Raw genomic sequence first — 23,297 nt, forward strand, 5'->3', positions numbered from 1 at the left:
TGAAGAATTATTTTAAGTTTTAATGCTACTGTTAATCTTTTTATGTGTTTTGGCGAATAGTTTTAAATTCCAAAGAGACTTTCATAGGTTTTTGGAAAAGGTGTGTACGCATGAAGTTGAGGGAAAATGATCATTTCACAACGGGGGGGGGGGGGGGGTGGATTTTGTTTATTCAACGGACTTCCTTTAAATTCTTAGCACGGGCACCGCCGCACGGGTATTGCTAGTTAAATATAAACATGTCAAGTATTATTTGATAGTAACTACTATGCGTTCCTAGTTTATAAAATATAAATTTGTTTTATGTGGATTCTTCTTTATTAATCTAACTTTGAATCTTCGCACTGAAAAGTAAACATTGTAGATGATGGTTCACTCTGGCATAAAACCATCCACATGATCATCTTCTTTACTATAATTACAGTACAGTTACGGTCTTTCCAGATTGACTGATTCTCAAACGAGAGCAAAATGCAGTCTCATTGTACTGCTACTTTGCAGGAGTTCCAAGCTCGGTAGTTGCCTGCAATTGCGCCCTAGCTTCGACCATATTTTCTAATCTGCTCTAGGAACCTTTCTAGTAAACCAGGAAGGTGCCAGCTGATTTGGGATGCGTCGTCCTGTCGTTCATGAACGAACGAGTCAAAAAGAACGAATTCTTAAAATGAACGGATCAGTTAGTTTACTTAAAAAATGAACGACCGTTCTTTTGAACAGTGAGTAGTTTGAAATATGATACTTATACACTCGTGATAAAATCGTATTTTTTTAAAAATTGCATTAATCTTCAAATTTTCAACTCCAACATTCAATATTCAGAGATTTTTAATGAGGATTATTACTGTCTAATTTATCCCCTTTTAAAAAAGTGTTGCGTTTTCTTTTTTCTTTTTTCTTTTTTCTGTTCTCATCGGTACTGTGGAGCGTGGAATAATTTTCAACCTCTCTAATATTTAAGGTGGGTCTTTTTTTTTCTTTTTTAAATTAAGTTATCCGGTACTTCGGCTGAGCTACCGATTCGCAACTCCAACGAACTATAGGGGGCACTGCAGTCACTGTCTAATGGCCGACTTAAAAACTAAAACAAACGCATGTGGTAGCGAAGAAAATGCTATAAGTAAGGTGATTTTTGTTCGTATGTATGATATTTTTCGTTTTATTCTTTTTAAATTAATTTTCAAAGTCTTTTGGTTATTCTAACCCATATAGAAAGATATTAGAAACCAAAAAGTATTACGAAAGTAAACAATTAATGCAGAACACACGTATGTATGATTTTTTTTGTTTTATCCTTTTTAAATTAATATTTTAAGTCCTGAGGATATTTTGGCTCACGTAGAAAGAAATGAGAATTCAAGAAGCATTACTAAACGTTAAAGATTAATGCAAACTACGTAGTTCGTAGTTCTAAGCAGCTATTTCCACGATGTTGAATTCGATATTTATCAATTCTTGATAAAACTAAATAATAATTGTGGCCTGACAAGAGCAACAATTAATGCTAGAAAATTCAATATGACATTACAAATTATTATCGAAAGAAGATGATACTTCTTTGCTTTGCTTCGCTAGCGCTTATTGTTTTGCATTTGTTGCTGAGTTATTTCTCTCGAATTCCCGAATCGGTTAATTTAAAATTTTTCTGTTTCGATTTTTCTAATTTCTGAGTTACGATTTAATTATGTCAAGTTATGCAAATCATCTACAGAATTCTTACGGATATATGGTGGTAGTTTTCTTTTCAGTTGATTGACCATTATTTCTTTTTACTTATCGAATTCTGTAATCTTACTACCATTTTATTCCACTCATGATAAAAAATAAAAATGGTTTAACTAAAAACGCGAAATCTCGCCAAGGCTACTTTGCTCGCACAATACTAAAACTATAACCCTAAACAAATTTGGCGAAACCTTTCAGCTGAGAATAAAAGGAATAAAGTAAATTCTTTCTCGGTGAAACATTTTTCATTTTGTTCTACGATAATATATTCAAGAAAATATTTTGCATACCGTCCATTCCAACTAAATGCTGCTGTAAAAGAAGGTTAGTTAAATTAATTTAAGATTAAAAAAAACTCATATTCTTACAAATTCATACAAAACAATAAAACTTTTTACCTTGTATAACGTTATCCAAGTTTGTTAATCCAGTTTTCGCTTTCACCATTTTCAATCAACTCATATTTTAGAAGGAAATAAGGAAAACTAACATTATTTTGAGAAGCTCGTGAATACTACTAATGGACGAATTAATTTCTGTAGCTGAAAGCAAACTAAGACTCATCGATTGCGTTAATAAATACTCAGAACAAACTGCCTGTGTTTACGTCAACAGACACACGTGGAACGCAACGTGGCAATCTTTTAGTTTCATCGGCAGTTTTGTAAATCACCGCAAGGTAGCGTATTCGAGGGCTGGAGTTCCGAATACTTTTGTTGTTACTTTTTTCGTTATACTTGGTTTATTTGTAATACTAGTGCTGTAGCTGGAAAAAATTAATTACTTTTTTTGAGATGCTGAAATGAAACCTCCGGTTTTTGGAATGTAAAACATATTTTACCGTTCGGCAACTGAGAAATGCAAGTATCTTACAAAATTAACTATAACTGCTTTATACAGCTAAACCTGAATTAAGTTTTTTTAATTCATTTTTGGAAGTGTGGAGGCCCCGGGGCAACAAAGGAGTGGACGCCCCTAATCAGGGCTCAAAAAGATCATCATATTATTGAAAATATCCGATACTTTGATATACACTGGTGTGCAAAAATTAAGGACGAAGTCGAAAAATTAGCATGTCAGCTGAACGAAGAGGCAGAGCGGACAGAAAGACCAATCAGGAGATTAAGTAAGGTGATGTACGGTAGCACATGCGGAGATATGCAGACAGACGTAATGGGGGAGTGTCTGAGTAGTATAATGCATGTTGTCGGTGTAAGATCAGTATTTCTGGCAAAGAGATTGCACGCCGTATAGCAGTTAAAATCACACCGAGTTGCTGCCTCAGCGAGAAATGGCGAATAATCAATCTGTTAGATGACATCTGGATGCTTTTACCCGTGGTCGAATCATTGGGAAGTTGGAGGAAGGCCGCAGTGTGACAAGTGTGGCTGCAGAGTTCGGAATTGCTCACAGCATCGTTTCACGACTTTAAAGACAATTTCAAACTACAGGGACAGATATCCGGGGGTTCATTAGTGGTCGTCCACGAGGAACCACACCCACAGATGACCGGTATATTATCTTACAGGCCTGAAGAAACAGGCGGCAGAGAGCGGGAGAAATCGATAGACACACGACACAGGCGACTGGACGACCGATATCGCGTTTTACCGTGGCCAGAAGACTGCACGGTGGTGATCTGTTTGCACGACGCCCTATACGGTGTGTACCTCTAACGCCTGCCTATCGGAGAAGGCGTTCTCTGTGGTGCCCGGAACACCGGAATTGGAGAGACAATGAATGGAGACGAGTACTCTTTACAGATGAGAGCAGATTCAGTCTGAGTAGCGATTCTCATCGCATACTCATCTGGAGAGAGCGAGGAAGACGCAATCATCCCTCGAACATCATTGAAAGGGACAGGTATGGAGGTCGCGGTGTTCTCGTTTGGGGAGGCATCATGCTTGGTAGTCGTACAGACCTTCACATCTTCGACGCAGGTTCAGTCAACGGGACCCCTTATTGTGACGAGATTCTTCTTCCATATGTGCGTCTTTTTAGAGGCGCTATGGGTCCGCAGTTCCTTTTCATGGACAACAATGCACCATGTCATCGCACAGTAGCTGCCGAACAGCTCTTAGAGAGTAAGGATATTGAACGTATGGATTGGCCGGCACGATCTCCGGATCTCCCATCGAGCATGTATGGGATTTTCTAGGCAGACGCTTGGCAGCTCGTACCTTACCACCAGTAACGATTCGGGAGCTTCGATTGGCGCTGCAAGACGAATGGGCAGCATTGCCTCAACAACTCATTGACACCCTCATTCTCAGCATGGGCAGACGCTGTGAAACCTGCCTAGCAGTCGGGGGAGATCATATCCCCTACTAAAGACCGGATGTTTCTTGCTGGACACCCATCACAGAGATGTTTCGGCCTTCAGTCGCTTTGCGCTCCATGCTACTTTTTCAATAAAGCTTCTTTTTATCCCTCTGATTTCTCTTTTAGTAAGTGTTGCTTACATTACACATGTATTTACGTATTGGGGATCTTACGGTATTAAATGTGTTCATTTGGAAAGCTTTTGTACAAAGTTATATTGAAAAAACCGTCTCGTCCTTAATTTTTACACGCCAGTGTATATCCGAATATTTTGATATATATGTATATATCCGATATTTTCGACCCCTGAAAGTTAGGATATTTTGTAAAAATTTTACTGTGGGGGGCCCTTTTGTTGTCCCCCTTTGCTGCGGGACAGTAGCCCCGCCTGCCCTCCCCTAAATCCGGACCTGTTAGCATGTCTGTACCTGGTGCCGTTACCCTAAAACATTTTAGTTAGTTATTCTTCCTTAGAAGAATATTACTGATACTGATCTAATGAAACATTTCAAATTTGCGTGAATATGTCGTGCAGAGCGTGTTGCAGCTGCAGCGGAGCTCGAACTTTTTTAAATGAACGAAGTCGTTCAAATTAACGAGTTGAATGAACGGATCAAGAGAATGAACGATTCTCTAACGAACGGATCATTAAAAAGAACGACGTAGCTCACCTCTAAAGCTGATCTTAATATATAAAAATCTTCTGTGCGGACGTTTGTCACCATAAGGCTTTTAAACGGCAACGGCTGAACCGATTTTGATCAAATTTTTTGTGTGTTATTAAGTTGTGGCAAGCATGGTTTTGAAGCGCGATGGATCGAATTGGAAACGTTTTTGATAATTAATTAATTAAAACACTAGATGCTTATATCTCCCAAATGATTAATATTTTTTGTAACCTATTGTTGAGCGAGAACTGAAATAAATATTTAACCCGTTACCAAAGGACAATAAGAAAGCCAGCTCTGCTTTTTGTAATGAAATTTCCTAGTGTGATAGGTCAATTGAGAATAAGATAAAACGTAGAGAGAGAGAGAGAGAGTGAAGCCTTGATTTCTTGAGAGAAACGATTTTAGGTACAGTGATAAATTTTAAAGTAAAGTACTGAAAGAAATCGGGTTTCTTTCACTAGGTTCACGCAAAACGCGTATTTTTCGTCGTAGTTAAACCAAAGACCATGTGACCAGATCGGTGCTTTAGGTTTTCCTAACTAAATGATCGGCTAGTATCGTACAGGCCCGCCGCTAGGCATCTGAGCGTACGCGTGCAAGGCGAACTATGGCGCCTCCTCTCTTTATATAACTGGTTCACCAAAAAAAGAGGGGTTGCCTGTAAAGCTATTTTTGGGGAGGGGGGCATAGATCTGTATTACTGGCTCGTATAATACTGTCTACGGTTTTGGAGGGTTAATGACCTCCTGTATCCGCCCCTGGCTTGTTAACGTTTGCCTTTTTTTTGCCAGGGTATTAGAGAAGGGTAATTAATTGACCCTGGGAGGGGGGGGGGCGGCAGAGAATTTTTTAAGGAATTTTCACTAGGCAACACAAGTTTAACATCTTCCCAATAATTTTCTCTTTTCTTAACAAACGTGCGTATAATCGTCGCTTCAAAGCAGCGACAGAATATATTAGTGTTGTTCCTGTAATTAGATGTGTAACTGTTGCTCTGAGGCGACTATATATATATATATATATATATATATATATATGTATATATAGAAAGAGAAATAGCGAGATCCGTCGCAAAATTAAAAAAGTAGGAGGTGTATAAGGAATTGGCGGTCCCTTAGTTATTTCAAGCGAGCGTATCCTAAATACAGAGAAAGATAAGTTTCAGCTTTTGTTTTAAGAGGATGCCGTGAATCGATCTAAATATCGCTATGTAACACTCGTTGAAAGTGCAATATTAACTCCGAAAAAAGGGGGTCCGGAGGATTCTCCCCCGGAAAATTTTTGAATTTTTAATCTTAAAAACGCATTTTAGAGGATCTTTGGTAATGTTAAGGAAGGATAGGTTCGGTGCCGCTCCCCTATCTATTTTTCGAAATTGTAGCTCTAAGAATGCAGTTTTAGACGACCTCTGATGATGTTAGTGGGAGTAGAGATCTGAGGGCGCATCCCAGAAAATTTTCCTAACTTGTAATCTTAGAAATGCATTCTAACTGACTTTCGTAATATTAAGGGCCTGTTTCTCAAAATTGAGACATTAAAAACGCAGATATTATTTCCAATTATGTTAAGAAGAGGGAGATTCGGGGGATCTACGTCGAATTTTTCTGCAATTTTAGAACTGAAAACGCAGTTTACAATTTCATAATCCGATACGATATATCATTTCATAATCACGAATTTCATAATCATAATACGATATTTTCTTGATGTTACGCGGAGAGCTTTGAGAGCATAAACCAGGAATTTTTTCTAATTTGCAGTCTTAAAAACGCATTCTAATTATCTTCAACAATGGTAGGGGAGAAGAGGTTTTGAGCACTCTCTTGGAAATTGTTTGAAAATAGTTCTGAAAATGCTGCTTTAGATGATCTTTTGTGATCTTAAGGGAAAGAGAGAATTAAAGGCCTATCCCAGGAAACTTTTCTTATTTGTAGACTGAAAACTGCATTCTAGACTATTTTTGGTAAGGTTAGGGGCTAAAGAGATTCTGGGGTCTACTCCCAAAATTTTTTTCAAAATTGAACTCTTAAAATTGCGAATGTAGGCAATCCATGATTCATACGTAACTCATTTCCGATTCAATTTCAAAAAATTGCCGGTGCTTTATAGCACCTGCAATTTTTCGAAATTGAATCTCCAAAAGCGTAGTTCTTGAAGACTTTCAATGATGTTAGCCCCCCCCCCCCGCCCGAAAAAAAAATACAACATACTTAAGTAATAACACATTTTGATATTTACGTATATTATTGCAACCAGACCTAATTAGGCCATGTCTTGCAAATCTGCTTTATGGATTATTATATGTATAAGTATCAATAACATAAAAAAGTGATATACGGGATAAAAATACGGAATAACATAAGATTTCGTCAAATTTTGTCTGGCAACATAAAAATATTTCAAGCATCTATTAAATAGCTTTAAGATATAATAATAGTGAAATTTGAGTAAAGCTTGGAATGGTTTTGGAACTTGTGAAAGGGATTAAAATTATGAGATTTAAAAAAATATATTTACATCCAACTACAGTACGATAAGAAATTACGTGAACATATGAAACGTTTAACTACGGATTTAGTGCTCTGGGCTAGTGCCCCTTGTGCCCATGACCATATCTCGCCCTGGAAACATGTCTACCAAAGTTCAAGGATCTGATTTCTCTTACAGTCTCTTACAAAGATGTGACGGTGCCCAGGGCGAATACTTTCGCGCCTGAGACCCCCTCCCCCCCATACACACTTATATAAAAATGAAGCCAGTTACTATCAATAATTAAGATATTTTCATATCTTAATTGTTGATAATAACCGATTTTAAGCATTATATAACTGAGCACGTTATCTTTGTTTATCATAAAAGACAGGATTTAAATCAAATGTCACATTAGCTTCAATTCCTGTCTTTATGTGTTGGCATTTTTAAAAACTATTTAAGAAAAATACTTAATGAAAATGCAAAAATAAAAAAGCTGAATTGAAGCTTAGTTTATGACGCTCCCTCTCATACCTTGGCGGCCCGCTCGCTCTCCTCTTCGGGAATGCCCTCTGTTCACTATGTTAAACATCACCTTGCCTTGACAGATGGCAGAAAGAAGAAATCGCAACCAGCCGTCAAACCTCACACCCCAGTCCCGCGCATTTTACTACGATTTTCGCATGATGTCCCAACGAGGGCAGCAAAATGGCTGAAATGCCTATCTACCTGTCTTCCGCCTGTTTTTTTCTTCGGCACTGGCCACAGGTGATACCAAGAATAAAGCTGAAAGAACACTTTCTTGCTATTATTTATAGTATCGCACTAAATGGTCTCCTATGGAAAGAGAGGGGGGGGGGGCACCGTTTTAAGTCAACAATATTTTTTTGGAGAGTCAAAATTTTAATTTGTCTGGCTGAATTTGGCGCCCCTTGAACGTGGCGCACACGTGCGGTGCACGTCCGCTTACAGAGGGCCTGGGTACCGTACATAACAACATTTGTTTCTCAGTTCAAATCCATTTCAGTTTTGGCATCAATGGCAAGAATACTTTAAAGATTATCAAACTAATCAGTACATTATTAAAGGAAAAGATGGTGGAACTTGAAGAAGAAACAAATTTTATTTTCGTCCAGATAAATCATAACACGGTAGTTCTGTACACACAAGATCAGTGCAGTGGAAGATTTTTAGCTTTGGTGGAAAGAACGAATGTGTCAAATATATGAACTGTTCGTTCAAAAGATGGGATCGCTAATCGGTCGGAGTTTGCTTCGCTCACTGATCGGCTAGATTACAGGAACGTGGTGGTTTGGCGACATTGGCCATTACAATACAGTTGTGTCATTATTTGTTTACTACTGTTAATGTAGTTTATTGTATGTTTTTGCTCATTTGGTGAAATATTTTAAATTGCAAAGAATTGTTTTTGTTTTTTTAAAGAGTGTTTAGTCATTTTAGTTGACGAACGTATTTATTTTACACCAGGACGGGGGGGGGGGATTTTCGCTTATTTAGGGTAGTTTTTATTTTTATCTTTTTTTTTTAAAACGATATATCCATTCGATTGTTTCATTCTTTTTCATACGAGGGACGTTGCAGCGGGATTTCCCGTTTTTTCTACATGAGTAGTTTTTTATACTTAATATCAGAGGATGATTTTTATCCTTTGGGTATGGCTGAAGGAACAAACCATACAATCTATGAAGATCTTTTAAGTACGCGAGAGAAAACAGTTGATGAAGCAACTGCTATGGGCACTAGATAAATCAAGTTGTAATAAATGTACGCATTCTGACATCAAGCAGCTTAAAACATTTTCTGCTTATTTATTTTTTTCAACAAAATGGTTAAAACACTTGATAGTTTATTGAAGTTTTTCAACTTTTCAATTTACGAAGTTTGAACAGAACAACGTCTGTTGGGTCTCTACTACCTCTACTACCATTATAATATCTAATGAATTTTCTTGAAAGCTTCCTGATTTCATCAGGGTGCTGTTAGAGAATTCATTGGTGATGTTTAGACTTAGAGAAAGGGAATGGTTTAGTGTGCTTTTCTCCCACGAACATTTTTGAAACATAAGTGTTCCAAACGCATTTGCAGACTGTCTTTTGTAACTTTATAAGATAAGATGGAATTCAGAGTTTTTTTTTCCCTTGTAGAGTTTTGAAACTGAATTTCCCAAAACGAACTTAACACGAACTTTGATGATGTTGGATAAGGAGGGGGTGGCGGGATGACGGAGATGCCCCTGAAAAGTTTTTGAAACCGCAGTTCTGAAAACGCATATGTGTGGCTGTCCTGGATGACGTTTGGGGAAGAATATGAAACACTTAATTCGAGGAACACTTAACCCAAATTTTTTTGAAAATGAAGTTCTGATAATGCAATTTCGGACAACCTTTGGGGTTCAGAGGCTTTCCCCTGGAAATGTTTCGACACTAAAATCATGAAATCATAATTGTAGAATATATTTGATGACATATTAGAAGAAATGTTGGGAATTTGGAACCCTCTCATTTGAAGTTTCTCGGAATTGGAACGCTTAAAACTTACAAGCGCAATTGTGGTTGAGGATATTGTTGGGAGAAGGATTTGTGGTGCACTCCCTCAGAATGTTTTAGAAATTGAAGTTCCTAAAATGCAATTGCAGAGGATCTTAGGCGATGCAAAATATGTTTTGGGGACCTTCCCCCAGAATTTTGTGCATGTAATTTTAAAGTTATTGCGTCAGTCACAAAACAGGAGTGTGCCAACCTAGGGGGGGGGGGGTCATGGCACAGACTGCGCCATTGGAACTCTTAGGGGGAGGCTCTTGCTCTTTTTTTGGGGGGGGGGGGTCTTATCGATATTTAATGGGTTGTGCTTTTGCTCTTAGAGGGTAGGCACCCCCTGCACAAAAGGACGGGTATTGCTCCCAAATACCACCCACAGGACGACCCTGCCTCTGGATATCAAACATGGTCGAAATTTTTTTTAAAGATATTTTCCACCCTTCCAGAATGGCCACCCCGACCATATAAGTCGGAATCATATGGCGCAGACTACTCCATTGAAATTTTTAATGGGGGGGGGGTGTTTTGAGGAGTATTTTCACTTTATTTTATAGAGGGGGGGGGGGCTCTTCGTGATGTTTAGGGGTGGTGCGCCCTTGCTCTTTGGGTGGGAGGCATCCCTGCCTATGGACACTCACAGCTGATGTCTTCAAATCAACCAAGCGGTTGCTTTTTACAAACATACCCAGATAAAAGATACCTTCGGTATCAACTTTTTTTTTTTTTTTTTTTTACATGCGTAACGTTTACGGTTGCGTGAAAAATGCTGAGAAAAGTAATAGACTTAAAAGAGAATGCGAGTTTTCACGGAATTTTTGATGAATAATCAGCAAAATAAGATTAAAAAGGGAGTATTTCTTGCTAAATGAATTGTTTATCATTCTTTTACAACATTTCTAAGTAAAAAACTTTCAAAAGACTTTTTTTTTTTTTAAATAGAAAGGTTAGTTTTAAGGCCTCGGCCACCCGCAAGGACGTCAGGTCAAATGAGTCCATTCACACTTCCAATATTTGAAGGAAGAGACTTTTACTTTAAGAGTTTCCATCACCATCCTGCGCTCACGCAACTAAAATAATGTAGTGCAATCGGACTAAATTTCGCATAGCAGCAGTAGCAGTGATTTGGAAGTAGAGTGCTGTCTCTTGTTCGCTGTTTGAGTTGAAAGTGGTAATTACAAGTGCATTTTTAAAACGTGTAAAGATATTATTTCCAATTATGTTAAGAAGAGGGAGATTCGGGGGATCTACGTCGAATTTTTCTGCAATTTTAGAACTGAAAACGCAGTTTACAATTTCATAATCCGATACGATATATCATTTCATAATCACGAATTTCATAATCATAATACGATATTTTCTTGATGTTACGCGGAGAGCTTTGAGAGCATAAACCAGGAATTTTTTCTAATTTGCAGTCTTAAAAACGCATTCTAATTATCTTCAACAATGGTAGGGGAGAAGAGGTTTTGAGCACTCTCTTAGAAATTGTTTGAAAATAGTTCTGAAAATGCTGCTTTAGATGATCTTTTGTGATCTTAAGGGAAAGAGAGAATTAAAGGCCTATCCCAGGAAACTTTTCTTATTTGTAGACTGAAAACTGCATTCTAGACTATTTTTGGTAAGGTTAGGGGCTAAAGAGATTCTGGGGTCTACTCCCAAAATTTTTTTCAAAATTGAACTCTTAAAATTGCGAATGTAGGCAATCCATGATTCATACGTAACTCATTTCCGATTCAATTTCAAAAAATTGCCGGTGCTTTATAGCACCTGCAATTTTTCGAAATTGAATCTCCAAAAGCGTAGTTCTTGAAGACTTTCAATGATGTTAGCCCCCCCCCCCCCGCCCGAAAAAAAAATACAACATACTTAAGTAATAACACATTTTGATATTTACGTATATTATTGCAACCAGACCTAATTAGGCCATGTCTTGCAAATCTGCTTTATGGATTATTATATGTATAAGTATCAATAACATAAAAAAGTGATATACGGGATAAAAATACGGAATAACATAAGATTTCGTCAAATTTTGTCTGGCAACATAAAAATATTTCAAGCATCTATTAAATAGCTTTAAGATATAATAATAGTGAAATTTGAGTAAAGCTTGGAATGGTTTTGGAACTTGTGAAAGGGATTAAAATTATGAGATTTAAAAAAATATATTTACATCCAACTACAGTACGATAAGAAATTACGTGAACATATGAAACGTTTAACTACGGATTTAGTGCTCTGGGCTAGTGCCCCTTGTGCCCATGACCATATCTCGCCCTGGAAACATGTCTACCAAAGTTCAAGGATCTGATTTCTCTTACAGTCTCTTACAAAGATGTGACGGTGCCCAGGGCGAATACTTTCGCGCCTGAGACCCCCTCCCCCCCATACACACTTATATAAAAATGAAGCCAGTTACTATCAATAATTAAGATATTTTCATATCTTAATTGTTGATAATAACCGATTTTAAGCATTATATAACTGAGCACGTTATCTTTGTTTATCATAAAAGACAGGATTTAAATCAAATGTCACATTAGCTTCAATTCCTGTCTTTATGTGTTGGCATTTTTAAAAACTATTTAAGAAAAATACTTAATGAAAATGCAAAAATAAAAAAGCTGAATTGAAGCTTAGTTTATGACGCTCCCTCTCATACCTTGGCGGCCCGCTCGCTCTCCTCTTCGGGAATGCCCTCTGTTCACTATGTTAAACATCACCTTGCCTTGACAGATGGCAGAAAGAAGAAATCGCAACCAGCCGTCAAACCTCACACCCCAGTCCCGCGCATTTTACTACGATTTTCGCATGATGTCCCAACGAGGGCAGCAAAATGGCTGAAATGCCTATCTACCTGTCTTCCGCCTGTTTTTTTCTTCGGCACTGGCCACAGGTGATACCAAGAATAAAGCTGAAAGAACACTTTCTTGCTATTATTTATAGTATCGCACTAAATGGTCTCCTATGGAAAGAGAGGGGGGGGGGGGCACCGTTTTAAGTCAACAATATTTTTTTGGAGAGTCAAAATTTTAATTTGTCTGGCTGAATTTGGCGCCCCTTGAACGTGGCGCACACGTGCGGTGCACGTCCGCTTACAGAGGGCCTGGGTACCGTACATAACAACATTTGTTTCTCAGTTCAAATCCATTTCAGTTTTGGCATCAATGGCAAGAATACTTTAAAGATTATCAAACTAATCAGTACATTATTAAAGGAAAAGATGGTGGAACTTGAAGAAGAAACAAATTTTATTTTCGTCCAGATAAATCATAACACGGTAGTTCTGTACACACAAGATCAGTGCAGTGGAAGATTTTTAGCTTTGGTGGAAAGAACGAATGTGTCAAATATATGAACTGTTCGTTCAAAAGATGGGATCGCTAATCGGTCGGAGTTTGCTTCGCTCACTGATCGGCTAGATTACAGGAACGTGGTGGTTTGGCGACATTGGCCATTACAATACAGTTGTGTCATTATTTGTTTACTACTGTTAATGTAGTTTATTGTATGTTTTTGCTCATTTGGTGAAATATTTTAAATTGCAAAGAATTGTTTTTGTTTTTTTAAAGAGTGTTTAGTCATTTTAGTTGACGAACGTATTTATTTTACACCAGGACGGGGGGGGGGGGGGATTTTCGCTTATTTAGGGTAGTTTTTATTTTTATCTTTTTTTTAAAACGATATATCCATTCGATTGTTTCATTCTTTTTCATACGAGGGACGTTGCAGCGGGATTTCCCGTTTTTTCTACATGAGTAGTTTTTTATACTTAATATCAGAGGATGATTTTTATCCTTTGGGTATGGCTGAAGGAACAAACCATACAATCTATGAAGATCTTTTAAGTACGCGAGAGAAAACAGTTGATGAAGCAACTGCTATGGGCACTAGATAAATCAAGTTGTAATAAATGTACGCATTCTGACATCAAGCAGCTTAAAACATTTTCTGCTTATTTATTTTTTTCAACAAAATGGTTAAAACACTTGATAGTTTATTGAAGTTTTTCAACTTTTCAATTTACGAAGTTTGAACAGAACAACGTCTGTTGGGTCTCTACTACCTCTACTACCATTATAATATCTAATGAATTTTCTTGAAAGCTTCCTGATTTCATCAGGGTGCTGTTAGAGAATTCATTGGTGATGTTTAGACTTAGAGAAAGGGAATGGTTTAGTGTGCTTTTCTCCCACGAACATTTTTGAAACATAAGTGTTCCAAACGCATTTGCAGACTGTCTTTTGTAACTTTATAAGATAAGATGGAATTCAGAGTTTTTTTTTCCCTTGTAGAGTTTTGAAACTGAATTTCCCAAAACGAACTTAACACGAACTTTGATGATGTTGGATAAGGAGGGGGTGGCGGGATGACGGAGATGCCCCTGAAAAGTTTTTGAAACCGCAGTTCTGAAAACGCATATGTGTGGCTGTCCTGGATGACGTTTGGGGAAGAATATGAAACACTTAATTCGAGGAACACTTAACCCAAATTTTTTTGAAAATGAAGTTCTGATAATGCAATTTCGGACAACCTTTGGGGTTCAGAGGCTTTCCCCTGGAAATGTTTCGACACTAAAATCATGAAATCATAATTGTAGAATATATTTGATGACATATTAGAAGAAATGTTCGGAATTTGGAACCCTCTCATTTGAAGTTTCTCGGAATTGGAAGGCTTAAAACTTACAAGCGCAATTGTGGTTGAGGACATTGTTGGGAGAAGGATTTGTGGTGCACTCCCTCAGAATGTTTTAGAAATTGAAGTTCCTAAAATGCAATTGCAGAGGATCTTAGGCGATGCAAAATATGTTTTGGGGACCTTCCCCCAGAATTTTGTGCATGTAATTTTAAAGTTATTGCGTCAGTCACAAAACAGGAGTGTGTCAACCTAGGGGGGGGGGGGGGTCATGGCACAGACTGCGCCATTGAAACTCTTAGGGGGAGGCTCTTGCTCTTTTTTTTTGGGGGGGGGGGGTCTTATCGATATTTAATGGGTTGTGCTTTTGCTCTTAGAGGGTAGGCACCCCCTGCACAAAAGGACGGGTATTGCTCCCAAATACCACCCACAGGACGACCCTGCCTCTGGATATCAAACATGGTCGAAATTTTTTTTAAAGATATTTTCCACCCTTCCAGAATGGCCACCCCGACCATATAAGTCGGAATCATATGGCGCAGACTACTCCATTGAAATTTTTAATGGGGGGGGGGGTGTTTTGAGGAGTATTTTCACTTTATTTTATAGAGGGGGGGGGGGCTCTTCGTGATGTTTAGGGGTGGTGCGCCCTTGCTCTTTGGGTGGGAGGCATCCCTGCCTATGGACACTCACAGCTGATGTCTTCAAATCAACCAAGCGGTTGCTTTTTACAAACATACCCAGATAAAAGATACCTTCGGTATCAATTTTTTTTTTTTTTTTACATGCGTAACGTTTACGGTTGCGTGAAAAATGCTGAGAAAAGTGATAGACTTAGAAGAGAATGCGAGTTTTCACGGAATTTTTGATGAATAATCAGCAAAATAAGATTAAAAAGGGAGTATTTCTTGCTAAATGAATTGTTTATCATTCTTTTACAACATTTCTAAGTAAAAAACTTTCAAAAGACTTTTTTTTTTTAAATAGAAAGGTTAGTTTTAAGGCCTCGGCCACCCGCAAGGACGTCAGGTCAAATGAGTCCATTCACACTTCCAATATTTAAAGGAAGAGACTTTTACTTTAAGAGTTTCCATCACCATCCTGCGCTCACGCAACTAAAATAATGTAGTGCAATCGGACTAAATTTCGCATAGCAGCAGTAGCAGTGATTTGGAAGCATGGAGCTAATATCGAGGGGAGATGGCGCGGCGGCGAAGATCAAATGAATCCGGGTTGCCTTTTCCTGCCATGCCTCGCTCTTTCTCATCGGCACAGGCAAATCGGGTGCTCAATGCTTTTCTACGAGAATTTGTCAAACTTTCCTAGCTTGTATCTTTTCTAAATTTATTTTAATTTTCCAACTGATGGGAAAAATCATTTTACCATAATATCCAAATGGCCTCATTTAAAAATGACCAACATTGGAGGCTATTTAATTATTAAAATTGAGTATTTTCACAGAGCATACTTATTTGATCTGAGAGCTCCCGATCAATGATTTTCTGACTTTTTACAAGTTTTTTTTTACCTTTTAAATCTTTCAACAACAATTCATATAGTACTATGTATATAGCTTACTTTATAGCTAAAATAAAAAATGTGTCAGCATCAAAATTATTATTTTACTAAATTTCATTGAAATTTTTATGTGTGGGGGTGTATGAAAATTATGATCAGTATAACATTGTTCCTTTCAAATAAAAGAATCTTGTGAATATAGGCCCGTCAATTAGGGGGGGGGGGCAACTTTTCGAATATTACAGCATTCAATGTAAGAGGGGGATTTGCTGTGTTTTGGCCCAAGCGCCAGAAAACTTTGAAATGACCGGCCTGCGTGGATATAAAATTTAAAAAAATGTTTCAATACATACATTTTTTTTCTGTTTTGCAATAAAGAAACGCACTAAAAAATTTTTTTATTCATAAATAAATACATTTCAAGAAATAATTACCAATCAAATATATTTATACATTTGGACAATGGACTATAATATGTACATACATCAATAGTGAATGATAAAAACTATACTGGTCAAAAGCATAACAAAAATTTAAAGAATAAATTAGGTTTGTTAAGCTAATTTTTCAGCAATTATCACCTGCAGAGAGCCTTTAATCTTTTAAGTCTATTATTCAAAATTACATTCATGATTTGAAGGCAAAAACATTCAGAATGTAGATTTCTGCATTAATAATGCATGAAAACTATCTTTGATCCAGCAACATCCGATCTTTTGTGACAACCTACAACGCAGCAAATTGCCATATTAAATGATGAATTAATTTAATTTTCCAGAAGATATGCGAAAGAGCTCGTATCAAACAGTCAGCAGAAGCGCTTGTCAGCTTGTCACATCGGCCTCATAAGCACAAACAAGCCTCTGTAGGGTTGCCGGTTGGCAGGTCCTCCCGCCGTACGATGCCATCTCCCCTCGATACTAGCTCCATGATTTGGAAGTAGAGTGCTGTCTCTTGTTCGCTGTTCGAGTTGAAAGTGGTAATTACAAGTGCATTTTTAAAACGTGTAAAGGTAGTTTTTAATTTTATAAAGACTATTCGATTTCTGTAATTTACTCCTTTCCGAATTTATCTGTCGTTTTATCTTGATTCGGTACTGGAATTTCATGTATGCCTTGGTGTTCAACTAAACATTTGACAGTTCTGGAAAGATACTTCACGCAGTTCTACCAAATCTTTCTATCAACGCCAAACTTGAATATATTTAAGTAAGTAAGCATTTTTGTATCATTATTGATTTCATCACTTGGAGAGAAAAGAAATATAATTGTTTGAAAGGAGGGGTAGATGAGGGGCAGGTTGGTCCGCTTTTGTACTTTTCATTTTTGTCTCATCAAAAATTTTAATGAGCAGTTCGATTTTCTGGAAGAAGTTTCACCAAAAATTTCTCATGATTCCTTACTATTTTCAAAAATTTGGAATTGATAAATTTATTTTTTTTTTAAGCATAACCTTGTAAAGTGGACCATCATGCTTCCTGCTTGGGGTAAGTTGATCCACCCAGTGGCGGCGCTAGGCGTCGGCGATGTCGGCGACTGCCGACGGCCTCGCGTAGATGGGGCCTCGCAAAACTCTCAGAAGTTTTAAGAAATTTCCATGTTTTCAATTGAAGCTCTTATTAAATACAACAGACACAAAAGTAATCAAAATAGTGCGTGCAGGGGAGACTGCACAGAGCCAGCCTTAGCAAATGCGGGGACCAATTCTGTCGGGGCCTGAATTAAAAGTATTCAATAGCTACAACTTATTGATCAGCCAACTCTATTCCCCACACCCCCATCCTATTTCTTTTCTTTTTTCTATTGTTTTCTACGTTCGTCTAAAAATAAGAAAATATTCAAAATGCTGCTCTTCCGAACCCCCTCCCTCCTCCATACACACACACACACAAACCGAAAGCATTATGGGGCATCTGAAATTTCGTTTCCAGGTTTTTAATTTCGCTATATTTCCAGCTTAAAGCCCCCATATATTCAACAACATCGAAAATCGCTTAAAATTGCATTTTGTGGCTTGAATTTCAAAAATTACCGAGTCTAATATTACAAAATATGGCCTTACAATCGCATTTTGAAGGCTTGAATTTCAGAAATATTCGGGCAAGGGTCCCCATACTGCCTTTCTTTTATATCATAAGCAATTGGGTTTTTTAAACTACATTAACAAAAAGTTTAAGTGGAATGGCTCCTAAATATAAAATATTGCTAAAGTTTTTAAGACCGTAATTTTCAAAATTTTTCGAGGGAAGAGCTCCCTTCCTTGTCTAAAACTCTGTTTTTGAAACTTCAATTTCGAGAATTTGCAGGGGATTGATTTTGACCTTTTTTATTTTAAGAATTGATCTGGGACAGTCTCTGACCCTAAAGTCAATAAATATGACCTATAATTGCGTTTTTAAGGCTTCAATTTCTAGAAATTTCCACCGAGACCTCTGTACCTCATTTCCCCTAACATCAGCAAACAAAGCTTAAAACGGCATTTTTAAACTACAAATTTCAAAATTTTTCCGGGGGAGAACCCGGACCCCCCTTTCTATCAGGTCATTTTTTTCCCTTCAATGTGTCGTCGTCCCCCCCCCCACCAAAAAAACCTCTTTTTGATTGCGCTAGTGGTCATAAAATGTTTTTGTCCTAGCAATTAAGTGGATTAGGTACTCAAGTGCCAATAGTTAGTACAAAAATTAATTCCATGAATTCAATTATTTGTCTGAGAATATTTTATGATTAAAAAGGCCTCGCAAAACTGCATCGCCGACGTCTTTTTTTGCTCTCGCGCCGCCACTGGATCCACCTCATGGGGCACAAAGAAAACAACTTCTGTTATAATTTTAGCGCATTATCCTGCATTTTAACTAATTTGTTTTCTTTTGTATGTAGAATGAAAAACATAGTTGAAAGAGCAGTATAAATTAAACGGATTTTAATTAATAAACAATCTTTAATTGGAAACAGCAATAAATATTCGCCTATAGTACACAATAAGTTTTTAAAGACCAAAAGAAAAAAATAAACGAAAATTCACGCAGATTAAAGTTAGCAAAAGAAGTGTTAGATGCTATCGAGGAATATAGAAGTCAGCTACTTCCTGAGCAGACTGGGTTGTTTAAGAATAAGAATGCTGCCAATCGTTTCTCTTGTTTCAGTCAGCAGAACAATGATGTATGTAGCTGATTAAAGCTCAATGCTCAATTGGACAATTTTAAGGGGCCGTTCATTAATTATGTAAAAATCCCGAGGAAGGGGGGCGGGCGGCAGAACCATGCTTAGGGGGTGGCAAACTGCAGCCTCACAGGGCGGCTAAAATATTAAAAGAGAATAAAATATTTCTGTGTGAAAAAATATCTTCTTTCTAATGGTACCAACAAAAATAAAATGCGATGGGACAAACTTGAACTACTGTAAAAGTGCTCAGAGAACTATAAAACTTCAGAGAACCTATCTATAAAAGAGAAAAATAGGCTATATTTTTCATGTGAACAATTTTGATAACTACTTTGGATGGCAATATCTTTTAGAAAATCAATATTTACGCTTTGCAACTATAACCTATTAAAAGCATGTATATTGCAGTAGAATACAAAGTAGTAATAGCTTTTGAAGCATTTATGTTCAGTATTCATGACATTCTAAAATCGAGGAAAAAAGTTTTCCACTGCGTTTTTCTTGCGACTTTGCATGCGTGCTACACAAAAGTTAATGAACTCAAATTCATAAAAATACTTGAACGTATTGAGAACCAAAAGTACTTTGAGAGCATGAAATTTCAGGCTTCCACTGTGATAAAATTTCCCGTAATCTGAGTTAAACATGGCAATTCGTTACCACAGACAGAATTTCAAATCATTATTCTATTGTTATTCGGAAGAATACCATGGGAAAAATAACTTATTTTAAAAGAGAAAAATTTGTTCTTTCTCATTCTATTAAGGAAAAGTAAATGCAAGATGGTTAACTTGAGCTCGCTTTGAAAATAAGCTATTTTTCACTTGAACGGTTTTAATAGCCACTTTGGATGACAATATCTTTTAGAAAATAGATATTTAAGCTCTGAAACTAACCCATTAAAAACAAGTATCTTTACAATGTAATCACAAAGTACGAGCCTTTGAATTAATTTTGTTCAAATTTTATGACAACTTAAAATCCAGGAAAAAATTTCCCCGCTGCGCTTTTTCACGAGTTTACACACGTGCTATAAAAAAATCTAATGAGCTAAAATATCCAAAAATACTTGACTGTATTACAGCGGCGTACGCAGACAAATCAGTTCGGGGGGGGGGGGGGGGGGGGCTGAGCTTGAAAGTCTTTGAGCTGGGGGGGGGATACTTATGAACTGTAGCTAAGAAAAGTTCATGTATCGCTTTTCTGATATCAATACGAATGTAAGATTTCAAAAATACATCATAAAAAAAAAATTTGTTCTTTATTATAATTTTTATAATTAATTTTGAAAATTTCGGGGGGGGGGGGGGGGCTGTAGCCCTATCAGCCCACCCCCTGGGTACGCCACTCGCTGTATTAACAACCAATTGTACTTTAAGTGCGTAAAATTTCAGGCTTCTAGTGCTTCAGGATTTGGATCTCGGAAGCTGAAAATTTGCAAAGATTAGTTTCAAAGGCATCTCTACACCTCTATAAAATTTCATCCAAATTGGGGAAAGTGACAGATCCACAAGGGGGGGGGGGAATCACTCCCCCCCCAAGGCTTGTAAATTCAAAAACTTTGTGGAAGAAGGCCACCAAACTAACCCCCCCCCTCTCTCCATCACAAAAAAAAAAAAAAAAAAAAAAAAACAACAACTGTATTTTTGCGACTTTAATTCCAAACATTTTCCAAGGGAGAATCCCTGAACCTCCCTTTTCGGAGCTTTAATTACGAAAAAATCACCGAGGAAGATTCCTTGAATCCCATTCCTTTACTTAATGTTATCAAGGTTTTAAAGACTGCAACTATGTTTTTAAGACTCCAATTCCAAACAATTTTCGCGGGAAAACTACAAAACCTCACCTTTTCCTTACATGGCAAAAGAGATCTTTAACTACGTTTTTGTTACTCTAATATCAACATAGTTCAGAGGGAGAGTTTAGAACCTCATGCCTTGCCTAATGTTTTAAAGAAGGCTTTCATTTGCGTTTTTGAAGCTTCAATATCGAAAAGTTGAGGGACAGCTCCTGACCCCATGAAATTCTTAACGCTACCAAAGATGTCCAACAACAGCATTTTCAAGACTTTAATTTGGAACAATTTTTGGTTTAAAGTTCGGAACCCAGTTCCTTCCCCCAACGTCATAAAAGTTGGCACACAACTTCTTTTTCAGGACTTCTATTGCAAAAAATTTCCAGAGATGAGCATCCCCACCAGTCCTTCTTTCCTTACCTTTCAACATCATTCAAAGGTCTTCTAAAACTGCATTTTTGGAACTTCTATATTGAAACACTTCTGCACCTCATGTTTTCTGCTACGTCATCAAAGGTGGCCTTCAATTACGTTTTTAGGACTTCAATACAGAAAATTTTTCCGGGGGAAAGCCCCAGAAACCCTTGTCTTTAGCATCATTAAAAATCTCTAAAGTTGCGTTTTTGAGGAGCTCTAATATCAAAAAACGCCTGGGGAGAATTCCTACATCTCATCCTTTCCATTCAAGTCACCAAAGATGGCAAACAACTGTATATTCAAAAATTATAATCTTAATTTTCAAAAATTTCCAAAGAGGAACCTCCAAACCTCCCTTCTTCCTATTAACCACCATAGAGCGTTTAAAAATGCGTTCCCGACAAAAATTTTCGGAGGAGATCCCGCAAACTCCTTACTTTGTGCGATTAATAAATAGCTCAATCAACAAACAAATCCAACCATGTTCAAATTTTAGTTCCAAATGCAATTTTTGTATTTCATTCAAAATACAAAAATTGCATTTGGAACTAATTTCATAAGGATCTTTTCGAAACCTCATTTCGGTTCGAAAACTGGTAAAAAATAGATACCATCTTGATATTGTAACCTTTTTTTATAAGGATAACTACAATTTAATGATAAACTAAATTACTACTGAAAATACTTCACGAGTCTTCAAACGAATCAAAAGTTGAAGGGTTATGTTTGGCTATTGGATCTACAATTTGTGTACTAAGAGAAATTCTTTCTAATTTTTTCCTTTTTTTTTCAATTTTTTATTCTTGCGGTAATAGAAACACTTTTAACTTTCATTCAAACTCTTTGAATCATGTACATTATTCAAAAGACAAAAAAGGAATGCTTCAGTTCTTAAACTTAAAAAAAAAAAAAATCATTAGTCATTCCCAACAGGATCGTCTGGATCCGCCACTGATCGGAGATGGTAGGGCGGAGACCCCTAGGTCACTATATTTGCTAGTAGTAAAAGTAAGTGAAAAGGCAGAAAAAGGTCAAATTTTTTCATTCTTTTTCTGAACGTTGTTCTGAAGTTAGATTTCAACTTTGTATTTCATATCCCCACCTCCTCACCAGTCTGTATTTCATCAATTACGTCTCTTTCGGATTCCAAAAATTTTTTTTGCTACCATATTTTGTGTCATATTTTTTCACATGTGGGTCATGTTTTAGGGGAGAATAAGTAAATAACAAAAATGATTATTTATTGACTATGTAAACAAATTTCATACAGGGTCGCTAAAACTCTTAAGCGCGCCCGGGGGAGGGGGGGGGGTAGAAAAATTTCTACATACCCTTATCTAGGGGAGGAGAGTGTCAAGCTCATTCTGATGTAATATTTTCCAAGTTGATATTTCATATTAGAACCGTGCAGTCAAGTGTTTTGGCAGGGTACGTATTTCATTTGCGTCTCAAAAGTAAAAATGTATTAAGATGAGCTGTTTTTTACTTGTTTTACAAAGAATGAATAGTGTGAAACATAAAAAAAGTATCGCACTATGTATGGTATGTTTTATTTTTAATTAGTATAGCATCATATAATATATTTGAAAAATAAAAATCTTTGATTTAAATGTCAAACTGAGAGTTTTAGTGAAAACCTTTCTAACCTTTTCTAACAACATTTTATTATTTTGAAAAACGAAATGGAATCTTACATAAGAATAGGAGGAAGGGGTTTGAAAGATCTTATGTACCCATACATGGGGGGAGGGGGTGGGGTCAAAAATTGCCAAAATCATCCTTGCGTGATTAATGAATGGTCTCTAAATTATGCCTTAATAGACATGAAAACTTGAGGTTTTCACTGAAAAGTTGTTTTTCAGCCTTTGTTTTTTTAAATTTATTTTTTAGTTTATACGCAATTTTTTTTTTTTTTGGCCTTTCATGTTAGGAGTTTATCTTTACTGAAAATAATTCCTCTCTCTGACATTATATGAGTTCCCCACCTTTTTCTCTGGCACTTTTGCAATTGAAAAAGCTTCAT

At 36.9% G+C, this 23,297-nt stretch overlaps 1 protein-coding gene across 3 annotated transcripts in view; it reads left to right on the plus strand.

Annotated features, from left to right (window-relative positions):
* The first annotated feature begins 16,906 nt into the window (after window positions 1-16,906).
* Window positions 16,907-23,297, plus strand: part of LOC129234155 (choline/ethanolamine kinase-like) — a 110,228-nt gene continuing 103,837 nt past the window's right edge. For all 3 annotated transcript variants that reach the window (XM_054868057.1, XM_054868058.1, XM_054868056.1), the window contains exon 1: window positions 16,907-17,109. In XM_054868057.1, coding sequence (XP_054724032.1) covers window positions 17,012-17,109 — 98 coding nt within the window. In that variant the 5' untranslated portion in view covers window positions 16,907-17,011. The remainder of the gene's footprint in view (window positions 17,110-23,297) is intronic.

The sequence above is a fragment of the Uloborus diversus genome, chromosome 1 (genome assembly GCF_026930045.1).
Source record: "Uloborus diversus isolate 005 chromosome 1, Udiv.v.3.1, whole genome shotgun sequence".
NCBI classification, from domain to species: Eukaryota; Metazoa; Arthropoda; class Arachnida; order Araneae; family Uloboridae; genus Uloborus; species Uloborus diversus.